Source organism: Engraulis encrasicolus, chromosome 22 (assembly GCF_034702125.1).
Source record: "Engraulis encrasicolus isolate BLACKSEA-1 chromosome 22, IST_EnEncr_1.0, whole genome shotgun sequence".
Taxonomy (NCBI): domain Eukaryota; kingdom Metazoa; phylum Chordata; class Actinopteri; order Clupeiformes; family Engraulidae; genus Engraulis; species Engraulis encrasicolus.
The window spans coordinates 36,663,879-36,689,341 of record NC_085878.1 but is presented as its reverse complement, the minus strand read 5'-3'; the positions used below and the strand labels follow the sequence as shown (position 1 = coordinate 36,689,341).

The window sequence follows — 25,463 nt, the reverse complement described above, 5'->3', positions numbered from 1 at the left end:
TGGCATCGTACCAGGAAGTAATATGCTGTGATGACATCACTGACAACAGCATTATATGTCAATATCTCCCAAAAGCTCAATTGTAAAGTCATTTTCTCATTTGCAAACTGGATGGTGAATGAAGAATAGTCCCTCAAAGGTTGTTGTGGCTAGGCTGACACAAAGTCTGTCTCTGGCTGACAGCTGGGAAACTTAATTGCTGTCTCCACGGAGGCGGGGCCAGGAGGCGGGGCCAGGCCACAAGCACAAGTGGAGGACAGGAGTGTGCATATTGGAATGCACTCATAGTATGTGGTAAAAATGAGTGAGTGTATGATGTTTTTTAAGGGAACTGCTCTTGATGGTTCTCATGTGTTAACAGGAACCAATAACACTTCCACCTTGTAACCTGTAACCGTGTTTTAACCATAAAAGGAGGGTAACATTTCATAAAATGATGTATCACAGCTCCTCTTTCTTTGGAATGTTCAACAGCTTTTATGGATGTCTGGAATGTTACTGAGGCTGCTAAATATAATGTAACAGATTATTTTTTGTTAATTTTTTGTAAATTTTATTTTAAGTGTTGACAAAAACAGTTTAAAATGCCGTGCAATTCATTCAAAATCTCATGACAAGATGTTGCTTTCCAATCTTTTTGAGCACAGTTGGTCTCTAGATATACCAGTCCCATTTGCCACACAGCACATGAAGCACACTCCAGCTTCAAAACCGATTTGTACCATCTCTACAAAAAGCATCTCAAATACTATTTTATACCGTGTCAACCACTCCTACCTCACTGTTCACGAACCGAGTTTCGGGTTCAATCCGGCTTGGCACACTTTCAGTTCTGTGTGATGATTACGTTTCATGTGTCTCATTGTTTGCTGCCAGTTCTCAGTGCCCTGTGTTCTCTCACTATAATTGATTGGGCCGTTTTCTCACACCTATAGCTGGTTTTCCGAGCCCAGATATGTGGGAATTATGCATGAACGTTGTGTGGACTCTCCCTTTGTTATCAGGATAAGATAAGCAGCCTTTTGGGATCAATGGCCACTTGATCAATTTAGGAATGCTATTAGTTATAGTGTATGTGGTGGCATGATGACCTTCAGGATGGGGACCTTCAAAAGCCCTGTAGAGCTCACTTTAACAAACCGCATACATTTAATTTTCTTGAGCCATCTTTCAGCCAATCACAAAGATCGCTCTAAGGTTGCCCAATATACACTATAGTCTCTATGGTCAGAAGATGTGACCTCTGTTTTGGACTCGTACTTTTTTAGCTTTCGCTCATACTTTTAGCTTTTTCAATTGTAATCATCTTCTGAAATTAACAGTAGCCTAATGATAGTGGGCAATTCTGAATCATGTCAAGTCAGTAGGCCTACTGTAGCTGCATTTGAATACTTCTGTGAGACAATGCCCTGAAAAAAGTCAACCTTGTAGGCATATAACGCACAGCAATGGTATTCATGATTGTCAGTGGCTATATTTGTTAATAATTGATAATATTTTTTAATAATAAATCCTAATGTCCATTTCATGTGTGGTATGACAAAAGTCTAGAACAATCAGAGGGGACTAATTAAGAACTTCTTATACATAATCTAAGCTTTACAAGAAGCTGGACTGCCATTCATCCGTTAAAAAAAAAAAAAAACTGAGTTAGAAAAACTTGGAGGTAGCCATTTGGACTTGCCTAATTGAATAAGGAAATGTTCCCATGCCCGCCATTACTCCATGCGCAGTGTCCCCAGTGCTGTTTAAAAAAAGAGCACAAAGTCATTTTCTTTATGTAAGAGCCCGTATCTGATGGGGGACAGTGATAGTTGTTTTTGGAGCATTTTTGTTTACATTATGAATCGCTCTGTCTCTGAGCTTAGAGAGAGAGGGGGCAGAGGCGGTTGGGAGGGACGTTGGAGGGAGGGGGTGAAGGGGGACTTGGGCTGGATAACGGCAGTCCCACCCAAACTCCAGAGACTCTCTCAGCTGTGGCAGGCAGAGTTTCCTAAAGTGCTTAAGATCATGCCTGATACAATGCTGAGCTGGGATACTTAGCAAGGACCATGGGTTTGTTTTTAAAGGGAACCAATCCGGGCTTCAATTGGAAGTTGAAAAGGTTGAGAAAAAGAAAGCAAAATGACGGTACAGCCAGGCTCATGAAGACCAGAAATACAGATAAAGTTCAGAAAAATAGAGCAAAGACAGAGTGAGTGAGTTGAGAGTCTCGTTATTTCTCATGGCCATTTCCATTTTCCTCATACGTATAGGCCTACGTGTACTTATTTACTGCTTACAAATAGGCCTGTGACAATGAGGAAGTGCATTGATGCTGGCAAAAAAAGTTTTTTAAAAAGTAATAAATTACTGTGCATACTAACAAATGTAGAGCCTATGTCTAGTGTGAAATTAGTTATTCATAACTTTCCAGACAGATTCAGGGTTTGGCCATCTAAGGTGACTGAGTTCAGCTAAAACATCAAATTAAGAGATGAGCATGATGCACCAACCAGCAATTTGGCCTATGAAATAATAGCAAATAGTCATGCTTTCAACTATACCACTCTAAGAAGGGTGCATAACTGCAACTTCAATGTCATTATTATTAGTGTTCGTAATTAGGAGCAGTTTTCACCACTTAACCAAAGCGAGGCCTATCTGTGTCTGTCTGCCTGGCCTACAGATAGACCAGGGGAGATGAAAGCACAGGAAGTTGTTCATAACCACGCCACAGACATAGCGCATAGATACTGCTTGTAGCATTTGACAAGACAATTGAAGTCTTTCACAACAAGGTTTCCATTTCTAGACGACTGGAAACGTTTTGCTGTTTTTTACCTGCTCTCCTGGCAGTAGGCTTCTACATAGGCTATTGCGCTACTTAAACGTTGTTTTGTGATTTTACATGTTGATGAGAAAGTGGCAATATTCTCTGATAGTAAGGTAGCGTAAAAAGACAACATCATCACCCCCTTTTAATACGACTCTTTTAAACGATGTGGCACGACACAAAGTAACGCCTACGGGGTGTTATTTTAACATTGTTTCCAGTCGTGGAACAGCGTCCAACTAGACTACAGCTGGTTTCCTAAACAAAACGAAACTTTAATTCCTGGTGTGACAAAAGTAGACCACAATGTCTTCACTGGTCGATTGCGATACTGAGACACAAAGCATCATGTAGGCTACATTATTGAGCATTTCCCATGGTGTGTAATTGAAGTGTGCCAGGACCGCGTAAAAAGTTCAAATGGATGTATGGCAAACTGTCGCTTGATGGATTTTAAATAGGTTAATAAATCTCTCGTGCTAAGCAGTCTGCGACCTTGAAGTGAAGGGGCGGGCCACCGGCTTTCTGAAGTCCTTCAGTTTCAAAAGTTGTGGTCATGTCATTAGTTTTCTCTGCTCCACCCCGAATGTTTTCTCTGTTAACAATGAGCGTTCCTGAATTATCCTGCGAGGACACATGAACACCTGAGTCGCAGAGGCAGCGGTCGATCTCGTTTAGGTTTCCATATTTCATATTTTAGCATTCTACATTGGAAGACACACTAACTGTGGAGAAAACAAGACCCGCGTCGCTCTGTCAGACATGGTAGAACTAACAAAGTAACTTTTGTGACCAGTTATTGTCCTCATCATGAGGCGTTCACATCTATGCGTCAGCGTGTTCATGAAGGCTATACTTTTAACTGTCATCGTTAAGGTAAGTAGTGGAGTCTAATATATATATATATATAGAGTGTTGGGTTTTGAGGTTGGTTTGGTTTGCTAACAACAGTCGTGGCTGTTGTTGACAGGTAGCCTCTGGCAACCTTTGCAAATCCTAATGAAAGAATGTGAACAGCGAATCTGTATTTTACGTTGTAATCACATCATTACGCAGTCAATTAGTAGGTACATTTCAATCAATGGAAGGGATGTCATTCATTGTCATCATGTATTTTACATGTCACTTCATTTGAGCAACCTGATGTTGTAGGCTGCCTGTTAATTTCATACTTGCAAAATATTTAAGCTGTATTTAACTAATTAGCTTAAGCTGCCTCAGTCTACAAAATGCCATATTAGACATGTCAACTGGGAACCTGTCATAAGAGCTGAAATGGTCTGGTTGTTATTCAGGTTTGTCAGAATATTTGGCCCTGTTGTAAATCTGTTGTCAGATTGTTAGGCTATGATTTTTTAATGATTTAACTGCTTATGGCCACTTATTCCTGCTGATGTAAATTGACCGGTCACACTTTGAGATGTGTTTGTGTGTTTACTTCCACAGTGTATTGTGCTTGTAACAATTATCTGTTCCAGAGGCTGGTTTTGTAACCTGCTATAACAATGGAGATTTTCCATGAAGTGAACTGTTAACCAGAAGTTCATGGTATCTATGCAAATGTCTAGAGGTGGTGGTTTCATATCTTTGGAGGCCCTGTGGTGGGTCATTATACAGCAGTGGTTTGAGACCTCACGCTGTCTAGTTTGGCAGATGTTTGTTTCAGCATTGTTTGGCAAAATAGAAACATGTTGCGTTGTGTACCTTCTCATTAACTGCACCATCTCATTTGCTCTTAGTGTGTGTTTCAGCGTGTGTCCCTTTTTGGCAATTCTTTAATCATTTTAGATGAAGGTTCACTAATTCAAGCCAAAGGTTAACAGGACCTGAATTTATCTACCCTGTAAGCAGATTAAAACACGTCTGAAATCAAACAGCAATGGAAATGGGGGGTAACAGGTGGTAGGCTAGGTTATGCTTAATATGATCTTTCCCAGCATGACTCCTTCTTACATATCATTATGTGTTTCCACCTTACAGTAATTTCCAGTGGCGCAAACATGAATTTAGCTGCAGTGCAGCACAACACCCTTCTATCACAAGTTATTGCGAGTGTTGGATAAGAACTGCAAACGTCTGTTTCAGACACACACACACACACACACACACACACACACACACACACACACACACACACACACACACACACACACACACACACACACACACACACACACACAGAGAGAGAAACAGTGCCAGCTCACACTGTTCCAATGATTAAACACAGGCATACTCGTCTCGGTTTTTGGAGAGTAGAGATTTTTTTTTTATTGCTTAGAATGGGAACGGTAGAATATCACTTAGCAACACCATCAAATATTTCATTTTAGTTTTATTGATTTATCTTTGTAAGTAAGTTTCTCAGACACTACAGCAGTCAGTGTGTTGCTGAAAGCGTTCTTCTGCATTTCCATACCGTGATAATCTTGTCTATTGAACCTTTCAATAGTTTTTGATCATAGGGGAGCATCATTAGAAAACCAACCAAAAGTTATAGTAACACTTAAATGTCACCTTCCCCAGATGCCCACTCAGCCCATTGCAGTTCACCTGTCATTATGTTGCTACACATGGAAGGGGACGGAGCACTGCAGTGCAGAGCCCTTAGAAACTTGACATCTTTATGGGAAGGCCATGACTTTTAGTTTGCGTCTGTTTGCCATGACTCTTTTTGTGTTTACTTTATTATTGGGTTTCTTTTTGGTAAACAAATGCCTAAATCAACATAACAACCATACACAGCCGTCAGGACTACAACATGAAGTCAAAACCACGGGGGAGTGAGTTGGGAGTATTTCAAGTTCGAGTTCAAGTTTCAAGTTTATTAGCCATATCAATGTTATAAAAATACAGCTTCTACTTGGACTTTAATGTAATGTATTCTATCTCCTCAATGGACCATAAATTGGGTAGCTTATGAGCACATTTTCTGTTTGACAGTTTCAAAACTGAATCGGATGGACCGAAATACTGTAGGCCAGTAGAAATAGAATGTCTGTGTGATGGCCTTTAAATGTTGTCTGTGGCAAATTTGGAAGATTGTTAGAACCACTCTGAAAGATACCTAAAGTGATTTGTTGTGTGCAATATGTTTATCCCTCTCACAGTGCCTCTATTATAACATTATTGTCTCCAAAATTGTAATCAACAAGTCTTGATCTGTTATTTAAGACTCTTGCCAATGCCATGTCAATGGTATTAGGATGTAGCTGAAAGAGTGAAAAGACCCATAGACGGCCTCATCTGTGCGAACGCGCTACCAGCCCCTGAAGTCCACATTTTGTTTGTTGGATTCCCTTCGACCGTTGTTGTAACAGAGAAAGGGATATCAAATTCAGAAGTTGATGTGATTACTTTATGACAGTTTTTCTGAGGGTTATCCACACATTTTACAAATACTGAACAAATGTGTCCAACATTGTGATAAAACTCAATTTCACAGTATGTTAGAAATTAATATCACATGGTGCATTGAACAGAAATGTTATGCAAGTAAACAACAGCAATCTTTTAACACCAAGTATTCTAATGTTTTCTAAGGTTATGATGGACCTTAATGTCCCAGGTATATTCTTGAGCTCTCCACATATACTGTAACTTTGCTCTAAGATACCAGTCCTGAATCTGTTAAAAGTTTTGACAGTTTTGACTTTACTGGCAGTGACACCTTGGTATCCACACAGAGGTGCATAGAAATGTGGCAGTGAGAGAACATGTGTCCAATGGCATGATATGGGAAGTATGACTAAAAGAGTGCCTACCAGAAGATCCAATGAGTTCATTAAAACATTGCAAATTGAGGAAAGTTCTACATCCAAAATGAGGAAGCACAATTGTATTCAGGCTGTGACCATAGGTTGTTCTTGTTGTTGTTTTTTCCACAAAGTATCATTCAATCGTAAGTTCCCTTGTGTCACACTTTGCCAAACACATTTTGTGTGTGATTGTCACACATTTCTGGTGTTTTTACACTAAATTATGGGTGAAGAGAGCTGTTGGGGAAAGCGGGCTGCTTGTTGTTTGATCCTTGATGTACCGTAGACTCCGCAAGTAATGACCCAGGAAAGTACACTGTTTTGCATACTTGTCCTGAGAAATTGACGCCTAGCCAGTCGAGGCAAAATCAACTGATAGGCTTGTAAACGGGGGAGAACATTGTGACGTTGCTATCTGTACATCACAGAACTGTCTCGGAACAAGGAAAGGACAGCTTTCCTTATTCCTCTTAAACAGTGTGGCCGCCTAGCAGTTGCATATGTGGGCTGGCCCCCCTTTATGTAACAGAATGCTTTGACATTTGGTTGTGAATTTGAGGACTTGGGGTTTTTCTCCATGTCAACTTATGCATACTTTCAGGCAACATTTGCATAAACACTTTCATGCCTGAATGCATGCACTTGGCTACGCATGCTTGTATTTGGATCTTTTCCCCCATATCATGCTGTGCTGGTTCATATCTTTCTGTGGTTATTTGGACTGGACAAAGTATTGCATGTAGAGACTTTTGAACAAATATCAGGTTTGCTTACTGACAGAGAATGACTTATTTCCACCAGTAAATAAATAGGCAAAACAGTTGAAGTTTTGCCTTTTATGAGAGAGCATCTGGATTGGAACCAACTATTATTATTCCTTTGTAAATTGTAATGAGTTAAAAAGTAGTGGTGCACTGTTCTCGGTTTAGAACACGATTCCAATGACAATGAATTTTAATGTGGCTCGGCCTAGCCTGTGGTACCAGAAGTGAAGCAAGTGCCTGTTTAAGAGACTGGTCTCACAATGGACCACCTCTAATGCACACAGCCCCTTCCAGCTGTCTGGCTATAAATTAGGTCAAACATTTTTGCCTTTTTCAAAATGAATTCTGCATGTAAATTCCAAACACAAAAGGGCTCCAGTGACCATGACCCTTGGAAATGTGAATCCATTCTTTTCTACTGCTCAATGCTGTCATTGTGTCGGGCCGATGGAACGCCTGAATCCTCTGCGCTTCAGAACAGGGAAGAGAAGACCAAGCTATTTAAAATAGCCATTACCAACTGGAAAGGGCAGACAGAAATCAGATTGCTGTTACAGAGATGGTTTCATGGCATAATTTTTCAGCTTGACCGTTATGGGAGATTATGCAGAAAGTTGTTCTGTACAGTGCATGGCTTTATCAATATGAACTGACACAATGTCTTGGTCTCCACAACTTTAGTATCATTCGAATATCCTAGCTGTGTCTAAATAATTGTAAAAGTCACCAGAGCAGCAATTGTCAGTTTGCCCACTGTCTCATTTTCAACCATCTCACTTTTGACAGCATGGGATCCATCGCATGTGTCGGATTTTCCTAATGCAGCCGGTTTCATAAGAGCGCAGCCAGCCGCTTGTCTTGACTTGAGCCAAACACCCACTCGGGCCATGCCAAGCCAAGCCGCGCTGTGACGTAGTGGGGCCCTTTATCACCCCCGTACCATTTAATTGGCGGGGCAAATCAGTGGCTTTATCAGTGGTGGAGACAGACGGTCCCCTGATCTGCCTTTTTGTGGAGAGGGCACATTGGACACACACATACACATACACACACACACACACACACACACACACACACACACACACACACACACACACACACACACTGGCAGGCGAATGTGTTTTTTCTCTACCCCCCTCCCTGTTCTCTTTTACTGCCTCCATGCAAATGTGAAGTCTGCAGGTCTGTACAGAGTTTTTGCATGTCCCCTTGTAGCGGTACTGGCCAGTGAAACACAAGCAGGAAGTGAAGAGGTGTTGGGGGTGGGGTGGGGGGGGGGGGGGGGCGGTTGGGGGCTGTGTGGGGTGGTGATCTGCTATACAGCAGATGGGTATCTGTAGTTACTAAGAGGCCCGGCAGAGGGACGGGCAGGGAACAGCTGCCTGGCTAAATATCACATCTTATTTCCCTAGCCTGTGATGAGCTGTGCCGATACAGTGGCTGGGCTGGGCCGGGCTGGGCTGGGATGGGCTGGGTCGTGATGGTGACAGGAGAGAGCAGAGCAGAGAAGAGAGGAGAGGGCGAAGAGTTCTAATACCATAACTTAACTTAAAGATTTGTTTTTTTGGTCATTTGACTTTATTTTTACGATAGTACAGGGAAGGAGTGACAGGAAGCGAGTGGGGAGAGAGAGACGGGGAAGGGTCGGCAAAGGATCCAGGTCGGAATCGAACCCGGGTCAGCCGCATAGTAGACAAGTGCCCTACCATTAGCGCCACTTAGAGAATGGGCTGGCAACCATGACCTAGCCAGTGACTAACCCAACCTGGCAGCACAGGCTGTGGTTTCCTTTCATGTCCTTATCAATGCCATCATCTCTTTCCACATGGTTTGGTTCACGTAACACACTACACATAGCTCCCAATCCAACCTTGTATTCACCACATCCAAGTCATTCACTCAACCTACCACAAGGAAGAGGAACGCCCTTAGTGCATTAGTTTACCCATTCCTATAGATGTGCCAAGGAAGATTCTGTTGTCAAACACGTTTACTGGAATGGCAAAATGATAAAATTGTATCATGGCTATTGTTTGCAAAATATTCGACCAATTTACATCATGATAAAAGACGCTCTAGCTCTTCATCTGGTTCATTAATGGATGCACTGGAGCCTTAAACCTGGGCTGGTTAATTAGTTATAATGTTAATTTGTTACCAGTTCAAACCAGCACAGTTTTTTCACTCATTACCTAGCACATTCTTAAGATGCTTTATAAGATGCTTTACTTCGGGCCCTGCCGTGGCCATCCGGTAGGGCACTCACCTGCCATGCGGCTAACCCGGGTTCGATTCCCAGCCCGGGTACTTTGCCGACCCCTCCCTGTCTCTCTCCCCATTCGCTTCCTGTCCACCTCTCATACTGTCCTGTCAATAATTAAGTCTAAAAGACCAAAAAGATATTTTTTTAATAAAAAAAGGTGCTTTACTCCAATTAAGAACCCAGAAGTTTTTTTATTGGCCGTGCACATGTAGGCCCTATAGATTAGACTACTACATTTTGGTCAGTGTAACCCTGCTTCTTCCCATCATTGAGGTCATTATCATTATTTAGGATAGTCAGTATGTGACTGCTGATGTTTAAAACATGTGTTCCTTCTGTTCATGACATATTGGAGTTTCAGAAAAATGACAGCAGAAAAAATAGCAACTGTTGTTTAGCCCGCAACAGACTGCAGAATTTTCCAAGTGGGGATCAAAGATGTTTACCTAGGCTATGTCCTCAAATCCTTAAACCTCAAACACCAACACCATTCTGAAGTCATGTTCAGGTAAAAGATTATCTAAGTGATGAATGGATGTAGCTAGCACTGGGACTGTGAGTTTGCAATTGCTCAACATAGGTTCCATTGAAGTCCTCTCTTCAGCCTGCTATTGGTTCAGTGTTGCAATGGCTCCATGTAGTTTTCCTTGTGAACACCAGACTATTTCACAATTGAGAGCCTGGAGGCTACCCACAGGTGTACAGTTTCAGTTTCTCATGGGAAAGGTGTGGTTTACGATTGCCCATGGCCATTTATACTGTTACGAATGTTTCATTTGGCATATACCATACGTAGCCCATTGCTAATCATGTCAGTTGTATCCATTCAAACAAACTGCAAGCTTCCGCTCTCTGATTGGCTCCCTCGCTCAGGCTTCCTCGCTTAGGGCAGCTGCCATGCTGTCTTTCAGATCAGAAGGATTGTGCAAAGCAGCATGGGATTTCCCATATTACCATGTAGTGGGTGAGTGGTGACACTTGTCCTCTTTTTTCAGTCATTGGTCATGTGGTGTCAGGTTGGTTGCTTAATAATTGTGGACATTTTTAGAAATTTGTGGACATTTTACAATTTCTCTTCTATCTCCTTTTCAACATGTTTTTCTTGCAATATTTGTTTTTGGACTTTTTAGGCTATACCGAGACAGGACAGGGGAAGATAGTGACAAGAAATGAGTGAGAGAGAGAGATGGATAAGGATAAGGAAATTGCATTACGTCAATCAAACCGACCCTACTAACCACTAATGGGCACAGGGGCACAGGGCTGCTACGCCAGCGACCTGGGTTCGATTCCGGCCCGGGTCATTTGCCGATCCTTCCTCGTCTCTCTCTCTCCACTCGTTTCCTGTCTCACTCTTCGCTGTACAGTCATAAATAAACACCAAACTGCCCCCCCCCACCTCCCCCAAAAAAAGAATCAAACCTGGATACTCAGGTTTAAGGGACAGCCACAGGACAGCCCACTGAGTCAACTGCCTGCCATGAGCACCATTTTTCACCATGCTAATGGAAAGCTAAAGGCCCATCTATAACATAGGCAGTCATATGGATCTCACCTTCTGAAGGGTGTCTTTAGCTACAGCCTCGAACTAGACTCACGTCAGCGCGGAACAGAGTCCAGGTGACTGCCCCGAGAGAGCTGTCAGTGGGAGAAGAGGAAGAGCAGTGATATTGTTTTGTTAAAAACACAATGTCGGCCTGATTAGTTCCTTGTGCACCTGGTGGCTGGCAAGGCCACATTGTGTGCGGCCAATGTCACGAATGATTGACCTTTAACCACTCGACACCCATGTGAGGTCACCTCTGACTGAAAATATAAACTGTTTCCTGCTAGCGAAAGTGTTTGTTTGCTGAACTGATGAGTTTACTTTTTGAGAATCCAGCCAAAAGGGGCGCAAGGAGAGTGTGGTAGAGATATTTGGCCCTTGAAAGATTTCAGCTATTTAATAAAGTAGCAAAGGAGTACTACCTTATAGCATGGCAATGTTACGGCCTTTCCCATGACGGCGAAGTCACCGTAGTGTTACGCCAGGGTTCGATTTCGGCCCAAGGTCTTTTCCCGATCCTCTCCCATCTCTCTCTCACCCACTCACTTCCTGTAACTATCTCACACTCCCCTATCAAATAAAGGCTTAAAAACACCTTATATGTGTGTGTTTGGAAGTAAGCAGTTTGGCAAAAAAGAAATGGCTTGGCCCAGCAGTGGCTCACTTGGCTGGGCACTCGACTGCTACACCGGCCGGCGACCTGACTGAGGTCGATTCCGACCCGAGGTAATTTGCAGAACCCTCCCAGTCTCTTTCTTACCCCCACTAATTTCCTGTAAAAAAATCACTATCCTATCATGAGTAGAAGCAGAAATCTCCCAGAAAAATACTCAAAGAAGTGGCTTGCTTGGAGCATGGAAATGCCCAATCCATGTTGTACTATGCAGTACGTCATGGCACGCCACAATGCATGGGCAAACCATGACTGTGGAAATCTGTAAGGCTAATCCTGATATCCTGTGTCACACTCAGCAACTCGTGCCCTCCCACCAAAAGCTCATTCCAAAGCTGAGATCAGAGAACCCATCTGTGACCACAGGGCTGGCCCACTGGAGTTTCTGTAATGAACCAGCAGGTAGCTTACAGGTGACGTTTGTTCAAAGTTATTGAACTGTAAATGAATGCTGTATTACACAGTAAGAAAGGATGAAATATCAGAGGATCACATTCCCAACATGCAAATTCATGGCCCACACAATTACAACATAAAAATAGCAATGGATTATTGTCAGTTGTCATGACTGTGTCCTTTCAAGTGAACAGTGACAAACCACCGACTGGTCTCTGCCGTTTTCCTGTCTGTGGCTGGCGAGTGGTTGATAAGCGTCTGTCAGTTCTCGACTTAGTGCTTGTGCAGCTTCACTGGCAGCCTGTGGTCAGGGCCTCATTTGTGTGCCTTGCTGTTAGCAACTTGCACAATGGAAGTGATGTGTCAAGCTCACCGTTTTCATTGCAATTGCAGGTCCACTTGACAAATGAGTGAACTAACTCCAAGGCTGAGGGTTTTCCCGTTTCTTTTTCTTTTAATTTGTTGTTTTTTATTAGTTCTGAAGGCTGTATTTAGTTTCACTTTTGCTGTTTTAAGAGAAAGACAATGGTCGTTACTTGATTCAACAACAGATGAAAGAAACAATGCTCCCTTGTGTTCGTGTTGATCAGGTACAGCAGCATGTAATGGCCTTTCTGACCTTACTGTACTGACATTTTAAATGTAGAGTGCAGATTCATGAGTGTGTCTTCATGTCTTCTGTGGTCGGTCGCTGTGGCTTTCACTATAATTTTGCTACTCCAGTACCACTGTAGAGAAGTTTCACATTTGGTGTGCTGAGCCAAGAAAACCTTAGTTCCTGTTTACTTCTTTCCTTGCTTTCTTAACAGCTATGTATGCACTCTTTGCTGTGGGAATTTCTGAGCATGGGATGATATAGATAAATATGCGGTGGCCTTTTTTAGTGTTGTATAGGGAAGTGAAATTGTTTTGAATTTGCATAAGTGTGTTTGCGTGAGACGCAGAGTGCTGTGAAAGCTACTCACCATGCTTGAGTGCTGCTGTGCCACCTATTTTCTGCTTCTCTGAAACCCGTCTATATCTAGTTACACACACACACACACACACACACACACACACACACACACACACACACACACGCGCGCGCGCGCACGCACGCACGCACGCACGCACGCACGCACGCACGCACGCACGCACGCACGCACGCACACACACACACACTGAGAGAAAAGAACTTTTTCACTGAGTGTCATATGACAAGTTTTGAGCAGCTTTGAGTCTGCTCTGGTATTGAAGCAAAAGTGATCTACTAGAGTTGGCCACTGCAGTCAGGCCAGTTAGATCCAAAGGCTTGCTTTATCCCAAAGATGCTGTTAAATAAAATCATAATGGGGAAAAGAGCCCATGCACCGTTAAAGCCCTGGCTACATGAATAGCTGAGTATTTAAGCCCTGGCTTTTCCTGTTAACATACTCCCTACTGTATGGGTTGGGTTGACTAAAGAAGATTGCCTTGCACCTTAATGTCTGTCCTGTGTCTGTCTATGTGATAAACACAAATGTGATTTAAATTCCTTCATTTGTCCGGTGCATGCAAAGAATTTGACAATAAAGCTGACTTTGACTTTGAAGAAGGTTCTTATCTAATCACTGATCAACCTTTTGTGAAATACCCCCCACCCCCACCCCCCACACACACACACACACACACACCACCCCTCTCTCTCTCCAGGTCAGGGGTAGGGATTTTTTTTTTCATGCGAGGGGCCACTTCAAATTTTATAAAGTCCTCCAAGGGCCGTACTATGGACACAAAGCAGGTCTTGCCCCTGCACTTTAGGCCTACATTGAAGATGGGCACCTTTACAACAGACCCCACATTCACTAGGTCTCCTGAAAATATACCTTAATTGTATTGCAAATGTAATTTCTAAGATTGCTTTACAAAATATTTTGTATTTAATGTGAAACTGCTTGATATTAGAATTAGACTGTATCGGGTGCCAGCTGAAACGGCCTCCTGGGCTGTCTCATGCCACAATGGTTCAGTGCATTGTATTGAGTGCAGTGGTTGAAGCCAGATAGGAAAGTTACACTTTTGTATTTTTGTATTTCCTGCCATATTCAAAGTTCTCACTTCCAAAAGAGGAAGAGAGTCTTGTCTGATGACTGAAACATTTTGTGTGTGTGTGCGTGTGTGTGTGTGTGCGTGTGCGTGTTGTGTGTGCGCGCGCGTGCGTATGGGCACATATGAGGCACACAATGCCCTACATAGAAGGTACAAAAAAAAGTTGTGTGTGCGTGTGCGTGCGTGTGCGCATGTGTGTGTGCGTGTGCGCATTTGTGTGCATGTGTGCGTACACCTTGCATTGGCCTGATTAGTATCTGCTGTACGGTATAGTGATTATTCACTATTGTTACTGTGTGATGATATTGAGGCAGATTAGGATATGTGAGGATGTTTTGTGTATGTGCCATTGTAATGTAGCTCACGTGGTCTTTGCTCTGATAGTTCTGTCTGTCTGGAATTTCATTCTGTTTGTTTCCCTTTTGCCTCCCTTTTGTTCTATTCCATTTTCCTGTGACAAAGCTTTTGTTACAGTCTTTGCTGAGACCTACCTGGAAAGATAACACGAAAAGATTTTGCAGAAGGAAATATAGTTATGCAAAAAGTCGGTAAATACAGAGCTTTGGGCTAATGGCAGTTGCAAGCCGTATTAATCTTTGTTATCTGTGGTACTGCGCCTGTATACCGGCTCAGTTCTCCTTTCCTTGTTTGTTCTCTTGATTTGATACGACATGATGACGTTTTTAACATTTGCATCAATGTAAAAGGGTGTGAACTCGTTTCCTGCATGAATTGCTTAGTTGCACCCAAATATAATAGCCTATAAATACTTAGCTACTAATGAATGTCAACATATCAAATGCTTTTTTAAAACCATGTGTTGACTAAACGTGCCAATTACCAATCAGACTATTTTATTTCCTCTTAAGTTCATACTGAATATGTATTAAAGAGCTTCTATTATTTCGGAGGTTGTATGTTGACATCTATATTAACTTTTGTTTTCCTTTCCCCCCCTCATTGTAGATTTCACCTTCCCAGACATGTAAGTGTTATCTGAAATGTGTTTCTTGTCTTGATGTCATTATCATTGCAGTGTTCTTGTTTTGTCTCTTGCACACCCCTAACAATCCTCACTCTTCCCTTGCTCTGTAGGCACGGACTGTAATTATAAAGCTCATCATATCAACATAACAGAAATACAAATAAATGTCTCGGAGCAAAACAACTGCACTGTTCTAAACCACACGCACAGCCAGACGGGGTCTATTGTAGTTGTGAGTGATCTGATTCCCGGCACCACGTACTCTTTACTAATCAACTGCAGCACTGCCTGCTGTTCGAACTACACAACACGTAAGTTGCAATGTCGGCCATCTTTCTTTGTGTTCCTTTTGATGCTAGACAAAAGTGACTGTGGTCACCCTTTCAATGCAGTCCTTATAGAGTACAGTGTGCAAGGTGCTTTTTTATCATTTCTTGTAAAGAGTAACCACTGTCACAGAAAGTTCCAGAGTGACATAAACGGTTGTACCATTATCTTTCAATGTCAATTTAGTGTGTTGTATCTTTTAAGAAGTTTATCAAATAATCTCACTATATCATTTAAAAAAAATGACAAGAAAAGATCAAAAACTAAAAATTCTGACATAAGGGAAAGTTTCCAGCGGTATTCACCTTTTATTTAGCGATAAACTAAAGACTTATAAAACTTTTAGAAAGGTTTTATAATAAAGGTAAATTATGGCAAAACCATTAAAATAAGAATAAATAATAAAGAATAAAGAAAGAATATAGTGTGTTATATTCACCATTTATGGTGTAGGCCTATTCCGTATGCAATGTTTTAAGCGAAGGTTTCTCACAAAGGCATTTCTTTTAACAGTCCCCGGATTTCCCACAAATGTCTCCTGTCCTGCCCAGCCAGGGAACAGCTCTCTGACTGTGTCCTGGGATCCACCTGTGGGATCAGTGAGCCACTATGTGGTGTACTGTGGGGACAGAAACGAAACGTCAAATGTCACAGATGCTGAATTTCAAGGTCTCAGTGCTGGAACTGTGTACAGTTGCAGTGTGGCCGCAGTTCATGATTCGAAGAGTACAACCTCAGATTCGGTTCAGTGTGCTACCAGTAAGTACATATGTCTGAAATAACCATATTCTTGATTATTACTTATCTGATGGGGCAACAAAGAGAAACTGGATGGTCCTGTAAATGTTATTCAAATGGTTAGCCAGTGCCTGCACATTTGATCAACAAGAGTTTTGCCGGGCTTCTCAACTTCAAAAAAAGGGAAAATGTCAAAAAGGAAAAAAGAAGTGCATTCAAAGGATATGAATATATACCACAGGCCCTCAAAGGTTGATTACTTTTTAAACATATTTGTAATACATAAGATATATCTAATACATGGACGTCAAGGTTGGCTTTCATTTTTTTTTATAACTTACTATAGTTGAGACGAGCTAATTCTTTCCACAACCAAATCAGAATTAAACAAAGTTCTCAATTTATTTTCATTTCGGGGATGGTGACAGGCCCCTGGAGGTCAAGGGCCTGCTATAGTTACGGCCATGGTGTGCAGTGAGAAGAGAACATCATCTCTCTTTTGTCTTGTTTACCTTCTGCAATTCTGTCCTCTTCACTTCTCTCTTCTCTTCTTCCTTATCTCCTCCCCTCCTCTCTCTCCTTTTTGTCTCCTCATTAGAGCCCAACCCCCCCACAAATGTATACGTCTCTGGCAGAACAAGCGAATCTTTGACATTCACGTGGAGTCCCCCGGCCTCGATGAGCGGTGCTGCAGACCTCTCTTACCAAGTATCCTCATCAGCCCTGACCAACCCAGTCACTGTGAATGGCACCTCTTATACACTGCCAGGCTTGAACTCTGGGACGGAGTATAGCATTAGTGTGTTAACCGTAGGTCCCCAAGGCCTACAGAGCACCGCCTCCACTTCCTCTGGATACACCTGTAAGATCATTACAATTATTGTACTGGTTTATGTAATTATTTCAACATGTGATACAGTTTGGATTTTGTTTTGCGTAGCCTAGGAGTGTAATAGAATCAAATGGAATAGAATAGAAATACACAGTTTAATGAGATGTAAAGTGGCCCCTAGTATACAACTTCTGAGTACTACACATAAATAAATACATATAATAAATACCTCTGGCGTAAGTCTGTAAATAAAAATCGCATCACCATCTGGTGAGACCCTAAAACATGATTTGTTTCTTTGCAGCACCCAACTCTGTGCGTAACCTCAGGAGTAGTACACTCTCTACCAGTGAAGTGAATCTGCAGTGGGACTCTCCTCTTGGCCATCAGAGCTACTACACATACCAGGTTCAAGCGGTCCTCCTCCCACAGAGCAGTCAGAATGTGTCTGGAAACACCGCCAACATCACACAGCTTCAGCCTGGAACTGAGTACAACTGCAGTGTCACCACCACCATACCACAAGCTAGCCTTCAAGCCCTGCCTGTTTATGTCTTGGCTTACACAAGTGAGTTTTTTCTTATATGATATTACGATATACTACAATAATTCATATCGCAATATATGCACATATTGCTATTTAATATATTTTGCAGTGTATTAATACTGCTGTTATTGCCATTTTCATTCATCACTTTCATATACAGTATATACACAGTATAAATATATCATGTGTTGTATTACCATATATTGTCATGTAGTTTATTGAGAAATATATTATGATGTAGTGTATGTAAATGGCAATAATTGCAGTATTTTCGTATACTGTGCAATTTATAACAACCAAATGTTATGTAATGGATATAACTACTGTATGTATCGTCGCGTAATACAGTATATTTAGAAATGTATTTTTGTTGGTGTGGGGATTCATAACACATTTTTCTTTTCCAGACCCAAACATCGTTTCTGACCTAACAGCAGAAGCCATTAGCACAAGCGAGATTCGCCTCACATGGAGCTATCCAACTGACCACAAGAACACTTACACGTATGAAGCACAGCTTGTTGGTGGCCAGACCAACACCGTCAATGTTAACAGTACAACATTTCAGAGCCTTACAGCTGGAACCAATTACACCTTCCGGGTCACAACCATAGCAAACAGCAGGAGATCCCAGTGCTCCGAAACCTCCTCCTTCACAAGTAAGAACCTACTTTAATGGAACACATTTGCTGTAGGCTGTCCAACTCTCACTTTTATACTCTTTAGGCACGGTCCATGTTACAGATTTGTTGTTACCAGAATGGTATTGGCCACGTTGTACAGCTAGTATGCATTGCTACACTATGCATTACTAAAGGTAAATATCTTATTGACCTGATGTTGAATTTTGCAGAAGTTGGAGAGGCAACAGGGTTGTCTGCCATCGGAACCACCTCCACCATGACCGTGAATTGGGCTGCACCCAGCGGCGCAGTATCGGGATACGAGATTGCCATATACGAAAACCTAGTCCTGATCCACAATGTGAGTCAAACGACCACCCAACAGGTGGTTTTCGGAAACCTCAGCCCAAGCAAAATCTACAAAGTCAAGGTCGTCACCCTGAGTGGTCCGTATCGGGCAGAGACCGAAGTCCAAAACGCCACATGTAAGTTGCCACATCTATGGGCGAAGTTCAGATTCTTTAATATTTTTGTTGTCAGTGGTCTCTCCATCTTATTGCACACACAAAACAACTGAAAAAAAACCTCTTCCGCCAGAGTCCCGGGTTCATTTCTGGCCTTAAGTCATTTCCCGATCCTCTACTGTCTCTCTCTCCCATTGCTTTCCTGTCTCCTCTCAAACTGTCCTATCCAAGAAAGCAGAACATTTCAGTCCAAAAACATATTTAAATGTTATTTATCCTCAGATCCCAATCCTCCAGTGGGCCTGGAGGTTGACCAGTACACGTCCAGCTCCATAAGTTTGAGGTGGAGTAGTCCTGTTAATATGAGCGGAGTTAACACCTTCATCGTGACCCATGGAAGCACTGAAAACACGATAAGTGTTAATACCTACTCCGCAAGCAGCCTGGTCTCAGGCACTCAGTACACCTTTAATGTGAGAACGAGGGGTGCTTTGAACTATGAAAGCACAGAGGTCACAGCATCACAATATACTAGTAAGTCACCAGATTTGTCCTTTCTCTCTCGGTTTGACCATTGTCATCAGACATGTCTGTCTGTCTGTCTGTCTGTCTGTCTGTCTGTCTGTCTGTCTGTCTGTCTGTCTGTCTGTCTGTGTCTCTCTGTTTCTCTCCCTTTGTGTCACTCACTCACTCACTCACTCACTCACTCACTCACTCACTCACTCACTCACTCACTCACTCACTCACTCACTCACTCACTCACTCACTCTCTCTTTCAATTTTGGGTGCACTGCTCTAAAGAAAGTTGCTTGTGATTGAAGCTGAAAGCTGATGTCCTCTGTCACAGTTCATTGTATTTCATACAACAGAAACGCTCTTCTAGTTTTTTCAGAGTATGAACTCCAGTCTTTCTTGATTTTGTGTAGAACTGAGAAGGGAAATGTCATCTCATCTCTCATATCTTCCCAGATCCCAACCCTGCCACTGCGCTGAAGCAGACCAGCAGCCTCAGCACAGACAGTGTCACATTGGAATGGACGCAGAGTGACTCCAAGTCAGGCTACCTCTACCAGGTCACCGTGTCCTATTCCAACGGGACACAGGCGAAGCAGGAAAACGTTAGTCAGACGACTGCCACTGTGGGGGACCTGCAGTCCGCAATCGTCTACAACGTCAATGTCATCACTCTGTCAGCAGGGGGCACCCAAGCTGCAGCCGTGTCCACCACAGCACTCACCAGTAAGTTCTGCTTTCTGAGCTCCATCACTTTCAGCAATCTGATATTTTTTTTACAAGTCATTTGCCAGCCACTCTATAAGAAAGTATGTTGGTCTGTTGGTCTGTCTTCCTCCGTCCTCCATTGTCATCCATTTTTCCTTTAGTGTTTGCATGTCACTTAAGTCTACTGTATTTAATTCACCTTGTTTCCTCTACAATGACAATGGCCATCCTTTCACATGTCCATGAAGTTGGTGTATTAGTGTCTGTGTATGCATGTGTTTGCGTGTGTATAACCCATGCAATGTCTTCGTTAGCGGTGTTAGCACGCCTCAATAAATGTGTGACAAATTGATGAATTGTTGAGTCCCTTTTTTATCTCATTCTTGTTTTCATGGTCCTCTTTCTCAGAGCCCTACCCCGTCACTGGCTTAATAGCCATCACACTGAATGACACCGCCGTGTTCCTAAACTGGACCAGACCCGAGCAGTTCCCTCCAGACGGATCCTACTACATAACCACCAACTGCAGCAGTAACGAGACCACCACCAGTCAAACCATCTACATCACTGGGCTGAGCCCCGGCATCACCTGCTTCTCCACAGTCTACAGTCTGGCCAACAGCGTCGCTGGGGACGCCGTCAACATCACCTACAGCACAAGTATGGAGACCCGCCTCCTATCATCCCCTTGTCCTATATATCTATAAATTACAGTGTAAATTGTTTAAAAAGTAGTTTATTCCCAAAGTTGAAGCTGCCTATTCACAATTGTCCCATTTTCCATGAATATTTAGTACCACCATCAATGTGTAAGTGCTCATTATGGCTTGCAAATGTACACAGTATGCACTTCTCTTTGTCCATGAGTTGAACTCTGTGTTTGACCCGAGACTAGGCTCTCAGTTACAGGAGTTTTGGCTTGCACTTATAGTTCCGCTTTTTTCACTGGCACATTCTTCAACATAGCCCTGTCGCTTTCACACAGATGAAGTTTCACAGTTTCACAGAATTCTCTCTCTCTCTCTCTCTCTCTCTCTCTCTCTCTGTTTTTCTCTCTCTCTCTCTCTCTCTCTCTCTCTCTCTCTCTCTCTCTCTCTCTCTCTCTCTCTCTCTCTCTCTCTCAATCTCTCTCCCTCTCTCTCTCACGTTTCACACACACTCTTCCTCTCACAGAGCCTCCTAAAGTCTCGCCTGAAGTCACGCATGTTGGCACTAACGGCATCAATGTCACCTGGACGCCCGTGAGCGGCGTCGACACCTACATTGTCACCTTGGCCACTGGCAATCTCACCACTGCTACCGTTAACATTAGCAATGCAAGCATACACCACAATCTGTCCAAGCACTTTCCAGACCTTTTGCCTGCAACCATGTATACGGTGATCATTACTACTGTCCGAGGTGACTTTGAAGAGTCATCAGACCCGGTTTCCATAGCGACCTGTGAGTACCCCCTATTGTAGCAGTTCAGCTTCAATACGGTTTCTGAATAGTCTGCTATGTTTTTGTTCTTACATCCAAGATGAACGCTATGAACTTTAATGTTTGAAATATATTCAACTGTTTGCTTTTATTTGTAGATCCTACCATGCCTGGACAGATAACCGTCCTAGACACAACCACAGATTCTGTTTCACTGGAATGGGGCAGCGCCCCAAATATGACCAATGCTAACTTCAGTTATGTGGTAACGTGGAATACAACAGGAGCTCAAGGCAATTATCCAACCACCGACATCACTCATGTCCTGTCCGGTCTGAATGCTGGAACAATCTACAATGTCTTTGTAGCAACCCAGGGACCAATGGGCCTCAGGAGTGAAGCGGTGTCGATCACCACAACGACAAGTAAGTAGGCCGCTGAAGTTATGAACAGAAACACGACAGTGCAAAGTGATAGGATGTTGTGGGATTAATGGAAATGGGGGAAAATGGAAAATTGTAACATGAAATCAAAATTGTACAAAATATTTAATTTCAATGAAATGTGAACTTAAACATAGCTCATGAACGCAAAATCTTTAGAGCTTCAAAAATGCAAATGTAGTGTATTTCACATACAAACTGAATGTGAAACACCTCATGCTATGGCCAACACCACAGGCAATGAAAAGTATTGTGACAACCAACCCCGAAAGCAGTGTGACAACCAGCCCCAACTAGCATGTTTCACTCTTTTTCAGGCTAGCTCTGACATGTATTTCCCTCATTAAGAAAATGGCCATACTGGTTTTGATGTCAGACCATATAGTAGTGATTGAAAAGAAAAACATTAGACTTCTCAGAATTTTCATTTTCATGTGAAAAAACACATTATGTTGTCCCACCTCAAGGTTGTATCATTTTTACCTCCACTATCAACGTAGATGTCCTGAGACACTAATGACATATTTCTGTATCAGCGGGTTTGGCTTCGGCTTCAGAGGCTGAGATATGGTGTGTGTGTGTGTGACAAGTCCAAAACTTGACAACCAACCCCATTCTCCTCCTACTGTATGGACACCTTGCATGTTGTATTAAGGCAAACAGCAAGTACAGTAACCTTGTAACAGGAAATACAAATTCAAGTCTGCTTCCTCTGTCTGTTACTGACAGGTGTCCAGCGCTGCAGGTCACCTTTAACTGACTTCAGTCATTCTGTAAATGAGAAGTCGCTTTTATTTCCTTCTTCTCACTGTGGCCCCCCCTGTCCTTTTGTCTTGGCAGAACCAGGAAGTGTCACCTCGCTGACCGTGTCCACAACATCCACAAGCAGCATAAGCGTCCAGTGGACGCGGCCCTCTGATTTCAAGGACGGCTACAGCTTCAGGGTGAGCGGCGGCAGTGGAAGGGCCAACACCACACAGAAGAACGAGTACACCTTCAGCAGCCTGAGATCAGGAACCAACTACAGCTTCAGTGTGCAGGCCCTGACGGCTGATGGCACAGCCGGAGCCTTGGTGAATGTGTCTGGCTGCACAGGTGAGCAGTATGTCTGTAATGATTCAACTTTCATCCAGGGCATGTTATCCGAATGAGTTCAGCTGTTAGCAAGTGGACTTCTTTGAGTTTGACAGAGGTTTGATGCCTCGTCCATGGAGAGTCCCAGCCCCCCTTAGATCCTTTCACTACTTAACTAGTCACTACTTGACCATTTCAGAGGGGAGGTGTCAAAAGATTATTGTTTCATTAGCTATTATTTCTAATCGTCTGCACCAGGAATTAGGCTGAGTTAAAATTCACAAGAGTTCACAATTTGCCCTCCTTTTTCAATGATTTGATATCCAAAACATGTAGAGCCGTCTGACACCATAGCTGAAGCATGTGAGTTATTTCTCTGTTCTGCAGTTGCATCGGTGGTGTCTCAGTTTCGTTGTGAAGGACCAAACCGCACTGAAGCTATGCTGCTCCTGACATGGGACAACCCTCCTGGCTCAAACCTGGGATTCCAGATCCAGATCGATGGCTCCAAACATGAAATCCAGAGATGCAACCCTTGCTCCTATAACATCTCCCGCCTGTCCTACGATACCCAATACACTGTTGCCATTGCCACCAAGGCCTGTGGCAGTAGTAGCACTCTAACCAGCATAACTTGCAAGACTGGCATCACAGGTGTGTATCTGTGCCTGTCTTACAACTTCATTATTTTTTTGATTATGCATTAGTTGTCTGTCATAAGTTTGAATTTGACGAACTGTAAAAGAGCTTCAGCATCGACCCTGTTCAGAAGGATGGTGGCAGCACTGTAATACTGAAATACTGTAATACTAAAAATCTGTTAAAACCAGCACCTGTTAGCAGTTATGCACTGCGGCCTCATTTGCACACACATTCGCAATGTGTACATGGTCTTTTATTGCTTTTCTTGTGTAGGATATCTAAACAAACCTGTACGCATTACAAAGGCCAGTAGATGTTCCTAAGCAGTGGTTGTGTGCACTTTTCTATACACTGAAGCTTCATGAAGCAGGTCTGACTGTTTCTCAAGCAATTCTCTAGCTCCCTCTAATGTCTTCCTGAACATCCACACTGTTATTAAGATGCATGTGTTGTGTATTCTTGTGATGTTTGAAAGTAAGATCTGGGCAGGAGAGCAATTTTTGCAAGCGTGGTTTTCTGCACACTGACATCAGCAGCATTCGAGAGTCTTCACCTATTCATTTAAGCTTTGGCGGACTTCTTGCGATTAACAAACTCAAAAATGATATATAGTGCTACATATGCTTGCAATAAATTTGCCCCCTCTCATTGTTGACCAACCTGACCTCTAAAGAGAAATTGTCATGTATCCACAAGGTGGCTGTGATTGCCTAGTCGTGGTACGTTGTGCACACTTCTAAATGCTAAGCATGTCTGCCTGTTTTAGATCCTCCTACGCCCACCACTGTGGAGGGAACTGTGACGACGAGCAACATCGAGTACAACAAGTTCACCCTCCAGCTGAGCCCTAGCCTCTTCAACAACAGCGGCGGCCCTGTGGTCAACTACGGCATCCTGCTCTCTTCAGACACCGGTAGGACACTCATGGCTTACTGTGTGTAACTAGCCACAGGAAAAAAGGCCACAAGTAGGCTTTGGAGCATACTGACCTAAACAAAGATTCTGACCGTGCAGATTCTATGCTCTACAATGATGCCTTACACATGCAATCTGATAATATCTGAGGAATCCGTGGCTATTCTCAAATAGTGAATGTGTTCACTTCCTAGAAAACAAAGAATTCAGCTCTTTCTCCGATAGCTCTTTCTCCTGTCCATAGAAAAGACATAAACTTCACCCCTTTAATATTCGGTACAATAACCTTATGCTATAAATGATTAACTAATGGCTTATTTTGCATCTATAATACTGTAATAGACATTGATATATCATTATTAATAATAATATTATTATATTATTTATCATTATATATAATATTATTGATATATTATTATCAGATTGTATAACACTTACTAAACATTTGATGCGAATAATGTATTACTAAATATTTAGCTAAAAAGATTTTAACTATTTAGTTATGCAACTATAATTCTGTTAATAGTATTATACATACACAATAAACCATTAGTTAACCATTTATAGTGGAAGGTTATTGTAAAGTGTTACCGGATATTCACACACAACCATATCCAGGGTTTACAGAGAATGGACTGAAAAAGAAGAAATATCCAGTGGCCATGAGTTCTGTGCCTGAAAATTCCTTGTCGATGGTCAGAGGAGAATGAGCAGATTCATTTGAGCTGATAGAAAGACAATAGTAACTCAAATAATCACTCATAACAACCAAGGTATGCAAAATAGCATCAGTGAATGCATAACGTGCGCATCTGGTGGCAGATGGGGTACAGCAGCAGAAAACCACACCAGGTGCCACTTCTGTCAGCTAAGAGCAGGAAACTGAAACTACAAATTGCACAGGCTCACGATTTTGGACAATACAATTCGGTTAAATGCTGCCAGGTCTGA

At 42.5% G+C, this 25,463-nt stretch overlaps 1 protein-coding gene across 1 annotated transcript in view; it reads left to right on the top strand.

Annotated features, from left to right (window-relative positions):
- Positions 1-3,382: 3,382 nt before the first annotated feature.
- The window catches only part of ptprja (protein tyrosine phosphatase receptor type Ja), a 34,139-nt gene continuing 12,058 nt past the window's right edge, over positions 3,383-25,463 (top strand). Inside the window, exons 1-16 of the mRNA XM_063188274.1 lie at positions 3,383-3,691; positions 15,246-15,264; positions 15,375-15,575; positions 16,105-16,350; positions 16,928-17,191; positions 17,466-17,729; positions 18,116-18,367; positions 18,562-18,816; positions 19,078-19,329; positions 19,765-20,034; positions 20,425-20,676; positions 21,190-21,459; positions 21,597-21,863; positions 22,722-22,976; positions 23,343-23,609; positions 24,364-24,510. Coding sequence (XP_063044344.1) covers positions 3,626-3,691; positions 15,246-15,264; positions 15,375-15,575; positions 16,105-16,350; positions 16,928-17,191; positions 17,466-17,729; positions 18,116-18,367; positions 18,562-18,816; positions 19,078-19,329; positions 19,765-20,034; positions 20,425-20,676; positions 21,190-21,459; positions 21,597-21,863; positions 22,722-22,976; positions 23,343-23,609; positions 24,364-24,510 — 3,547 coding nt within the window. The 5' untranslated portion in view covers positions 3,383-3,625. The remainder of the gene's footprint in view (positions 3,692-15,245; positions 15,265-15,374; positions 15,576-16,104; positions 16,351-16,927; positions 17,192-17,465; positions 17,730-18,115; positions 18,368-18,561; positions 18,817-19,077; positions 19,330-19,764; positions 20,035-20,424; positions 20,677-21,189; positions 21,460-21,596; positions 21,864-22,721; positions 22,977-23,342; positions 23,610-24,363; positions 24,511-25,463) is intronic.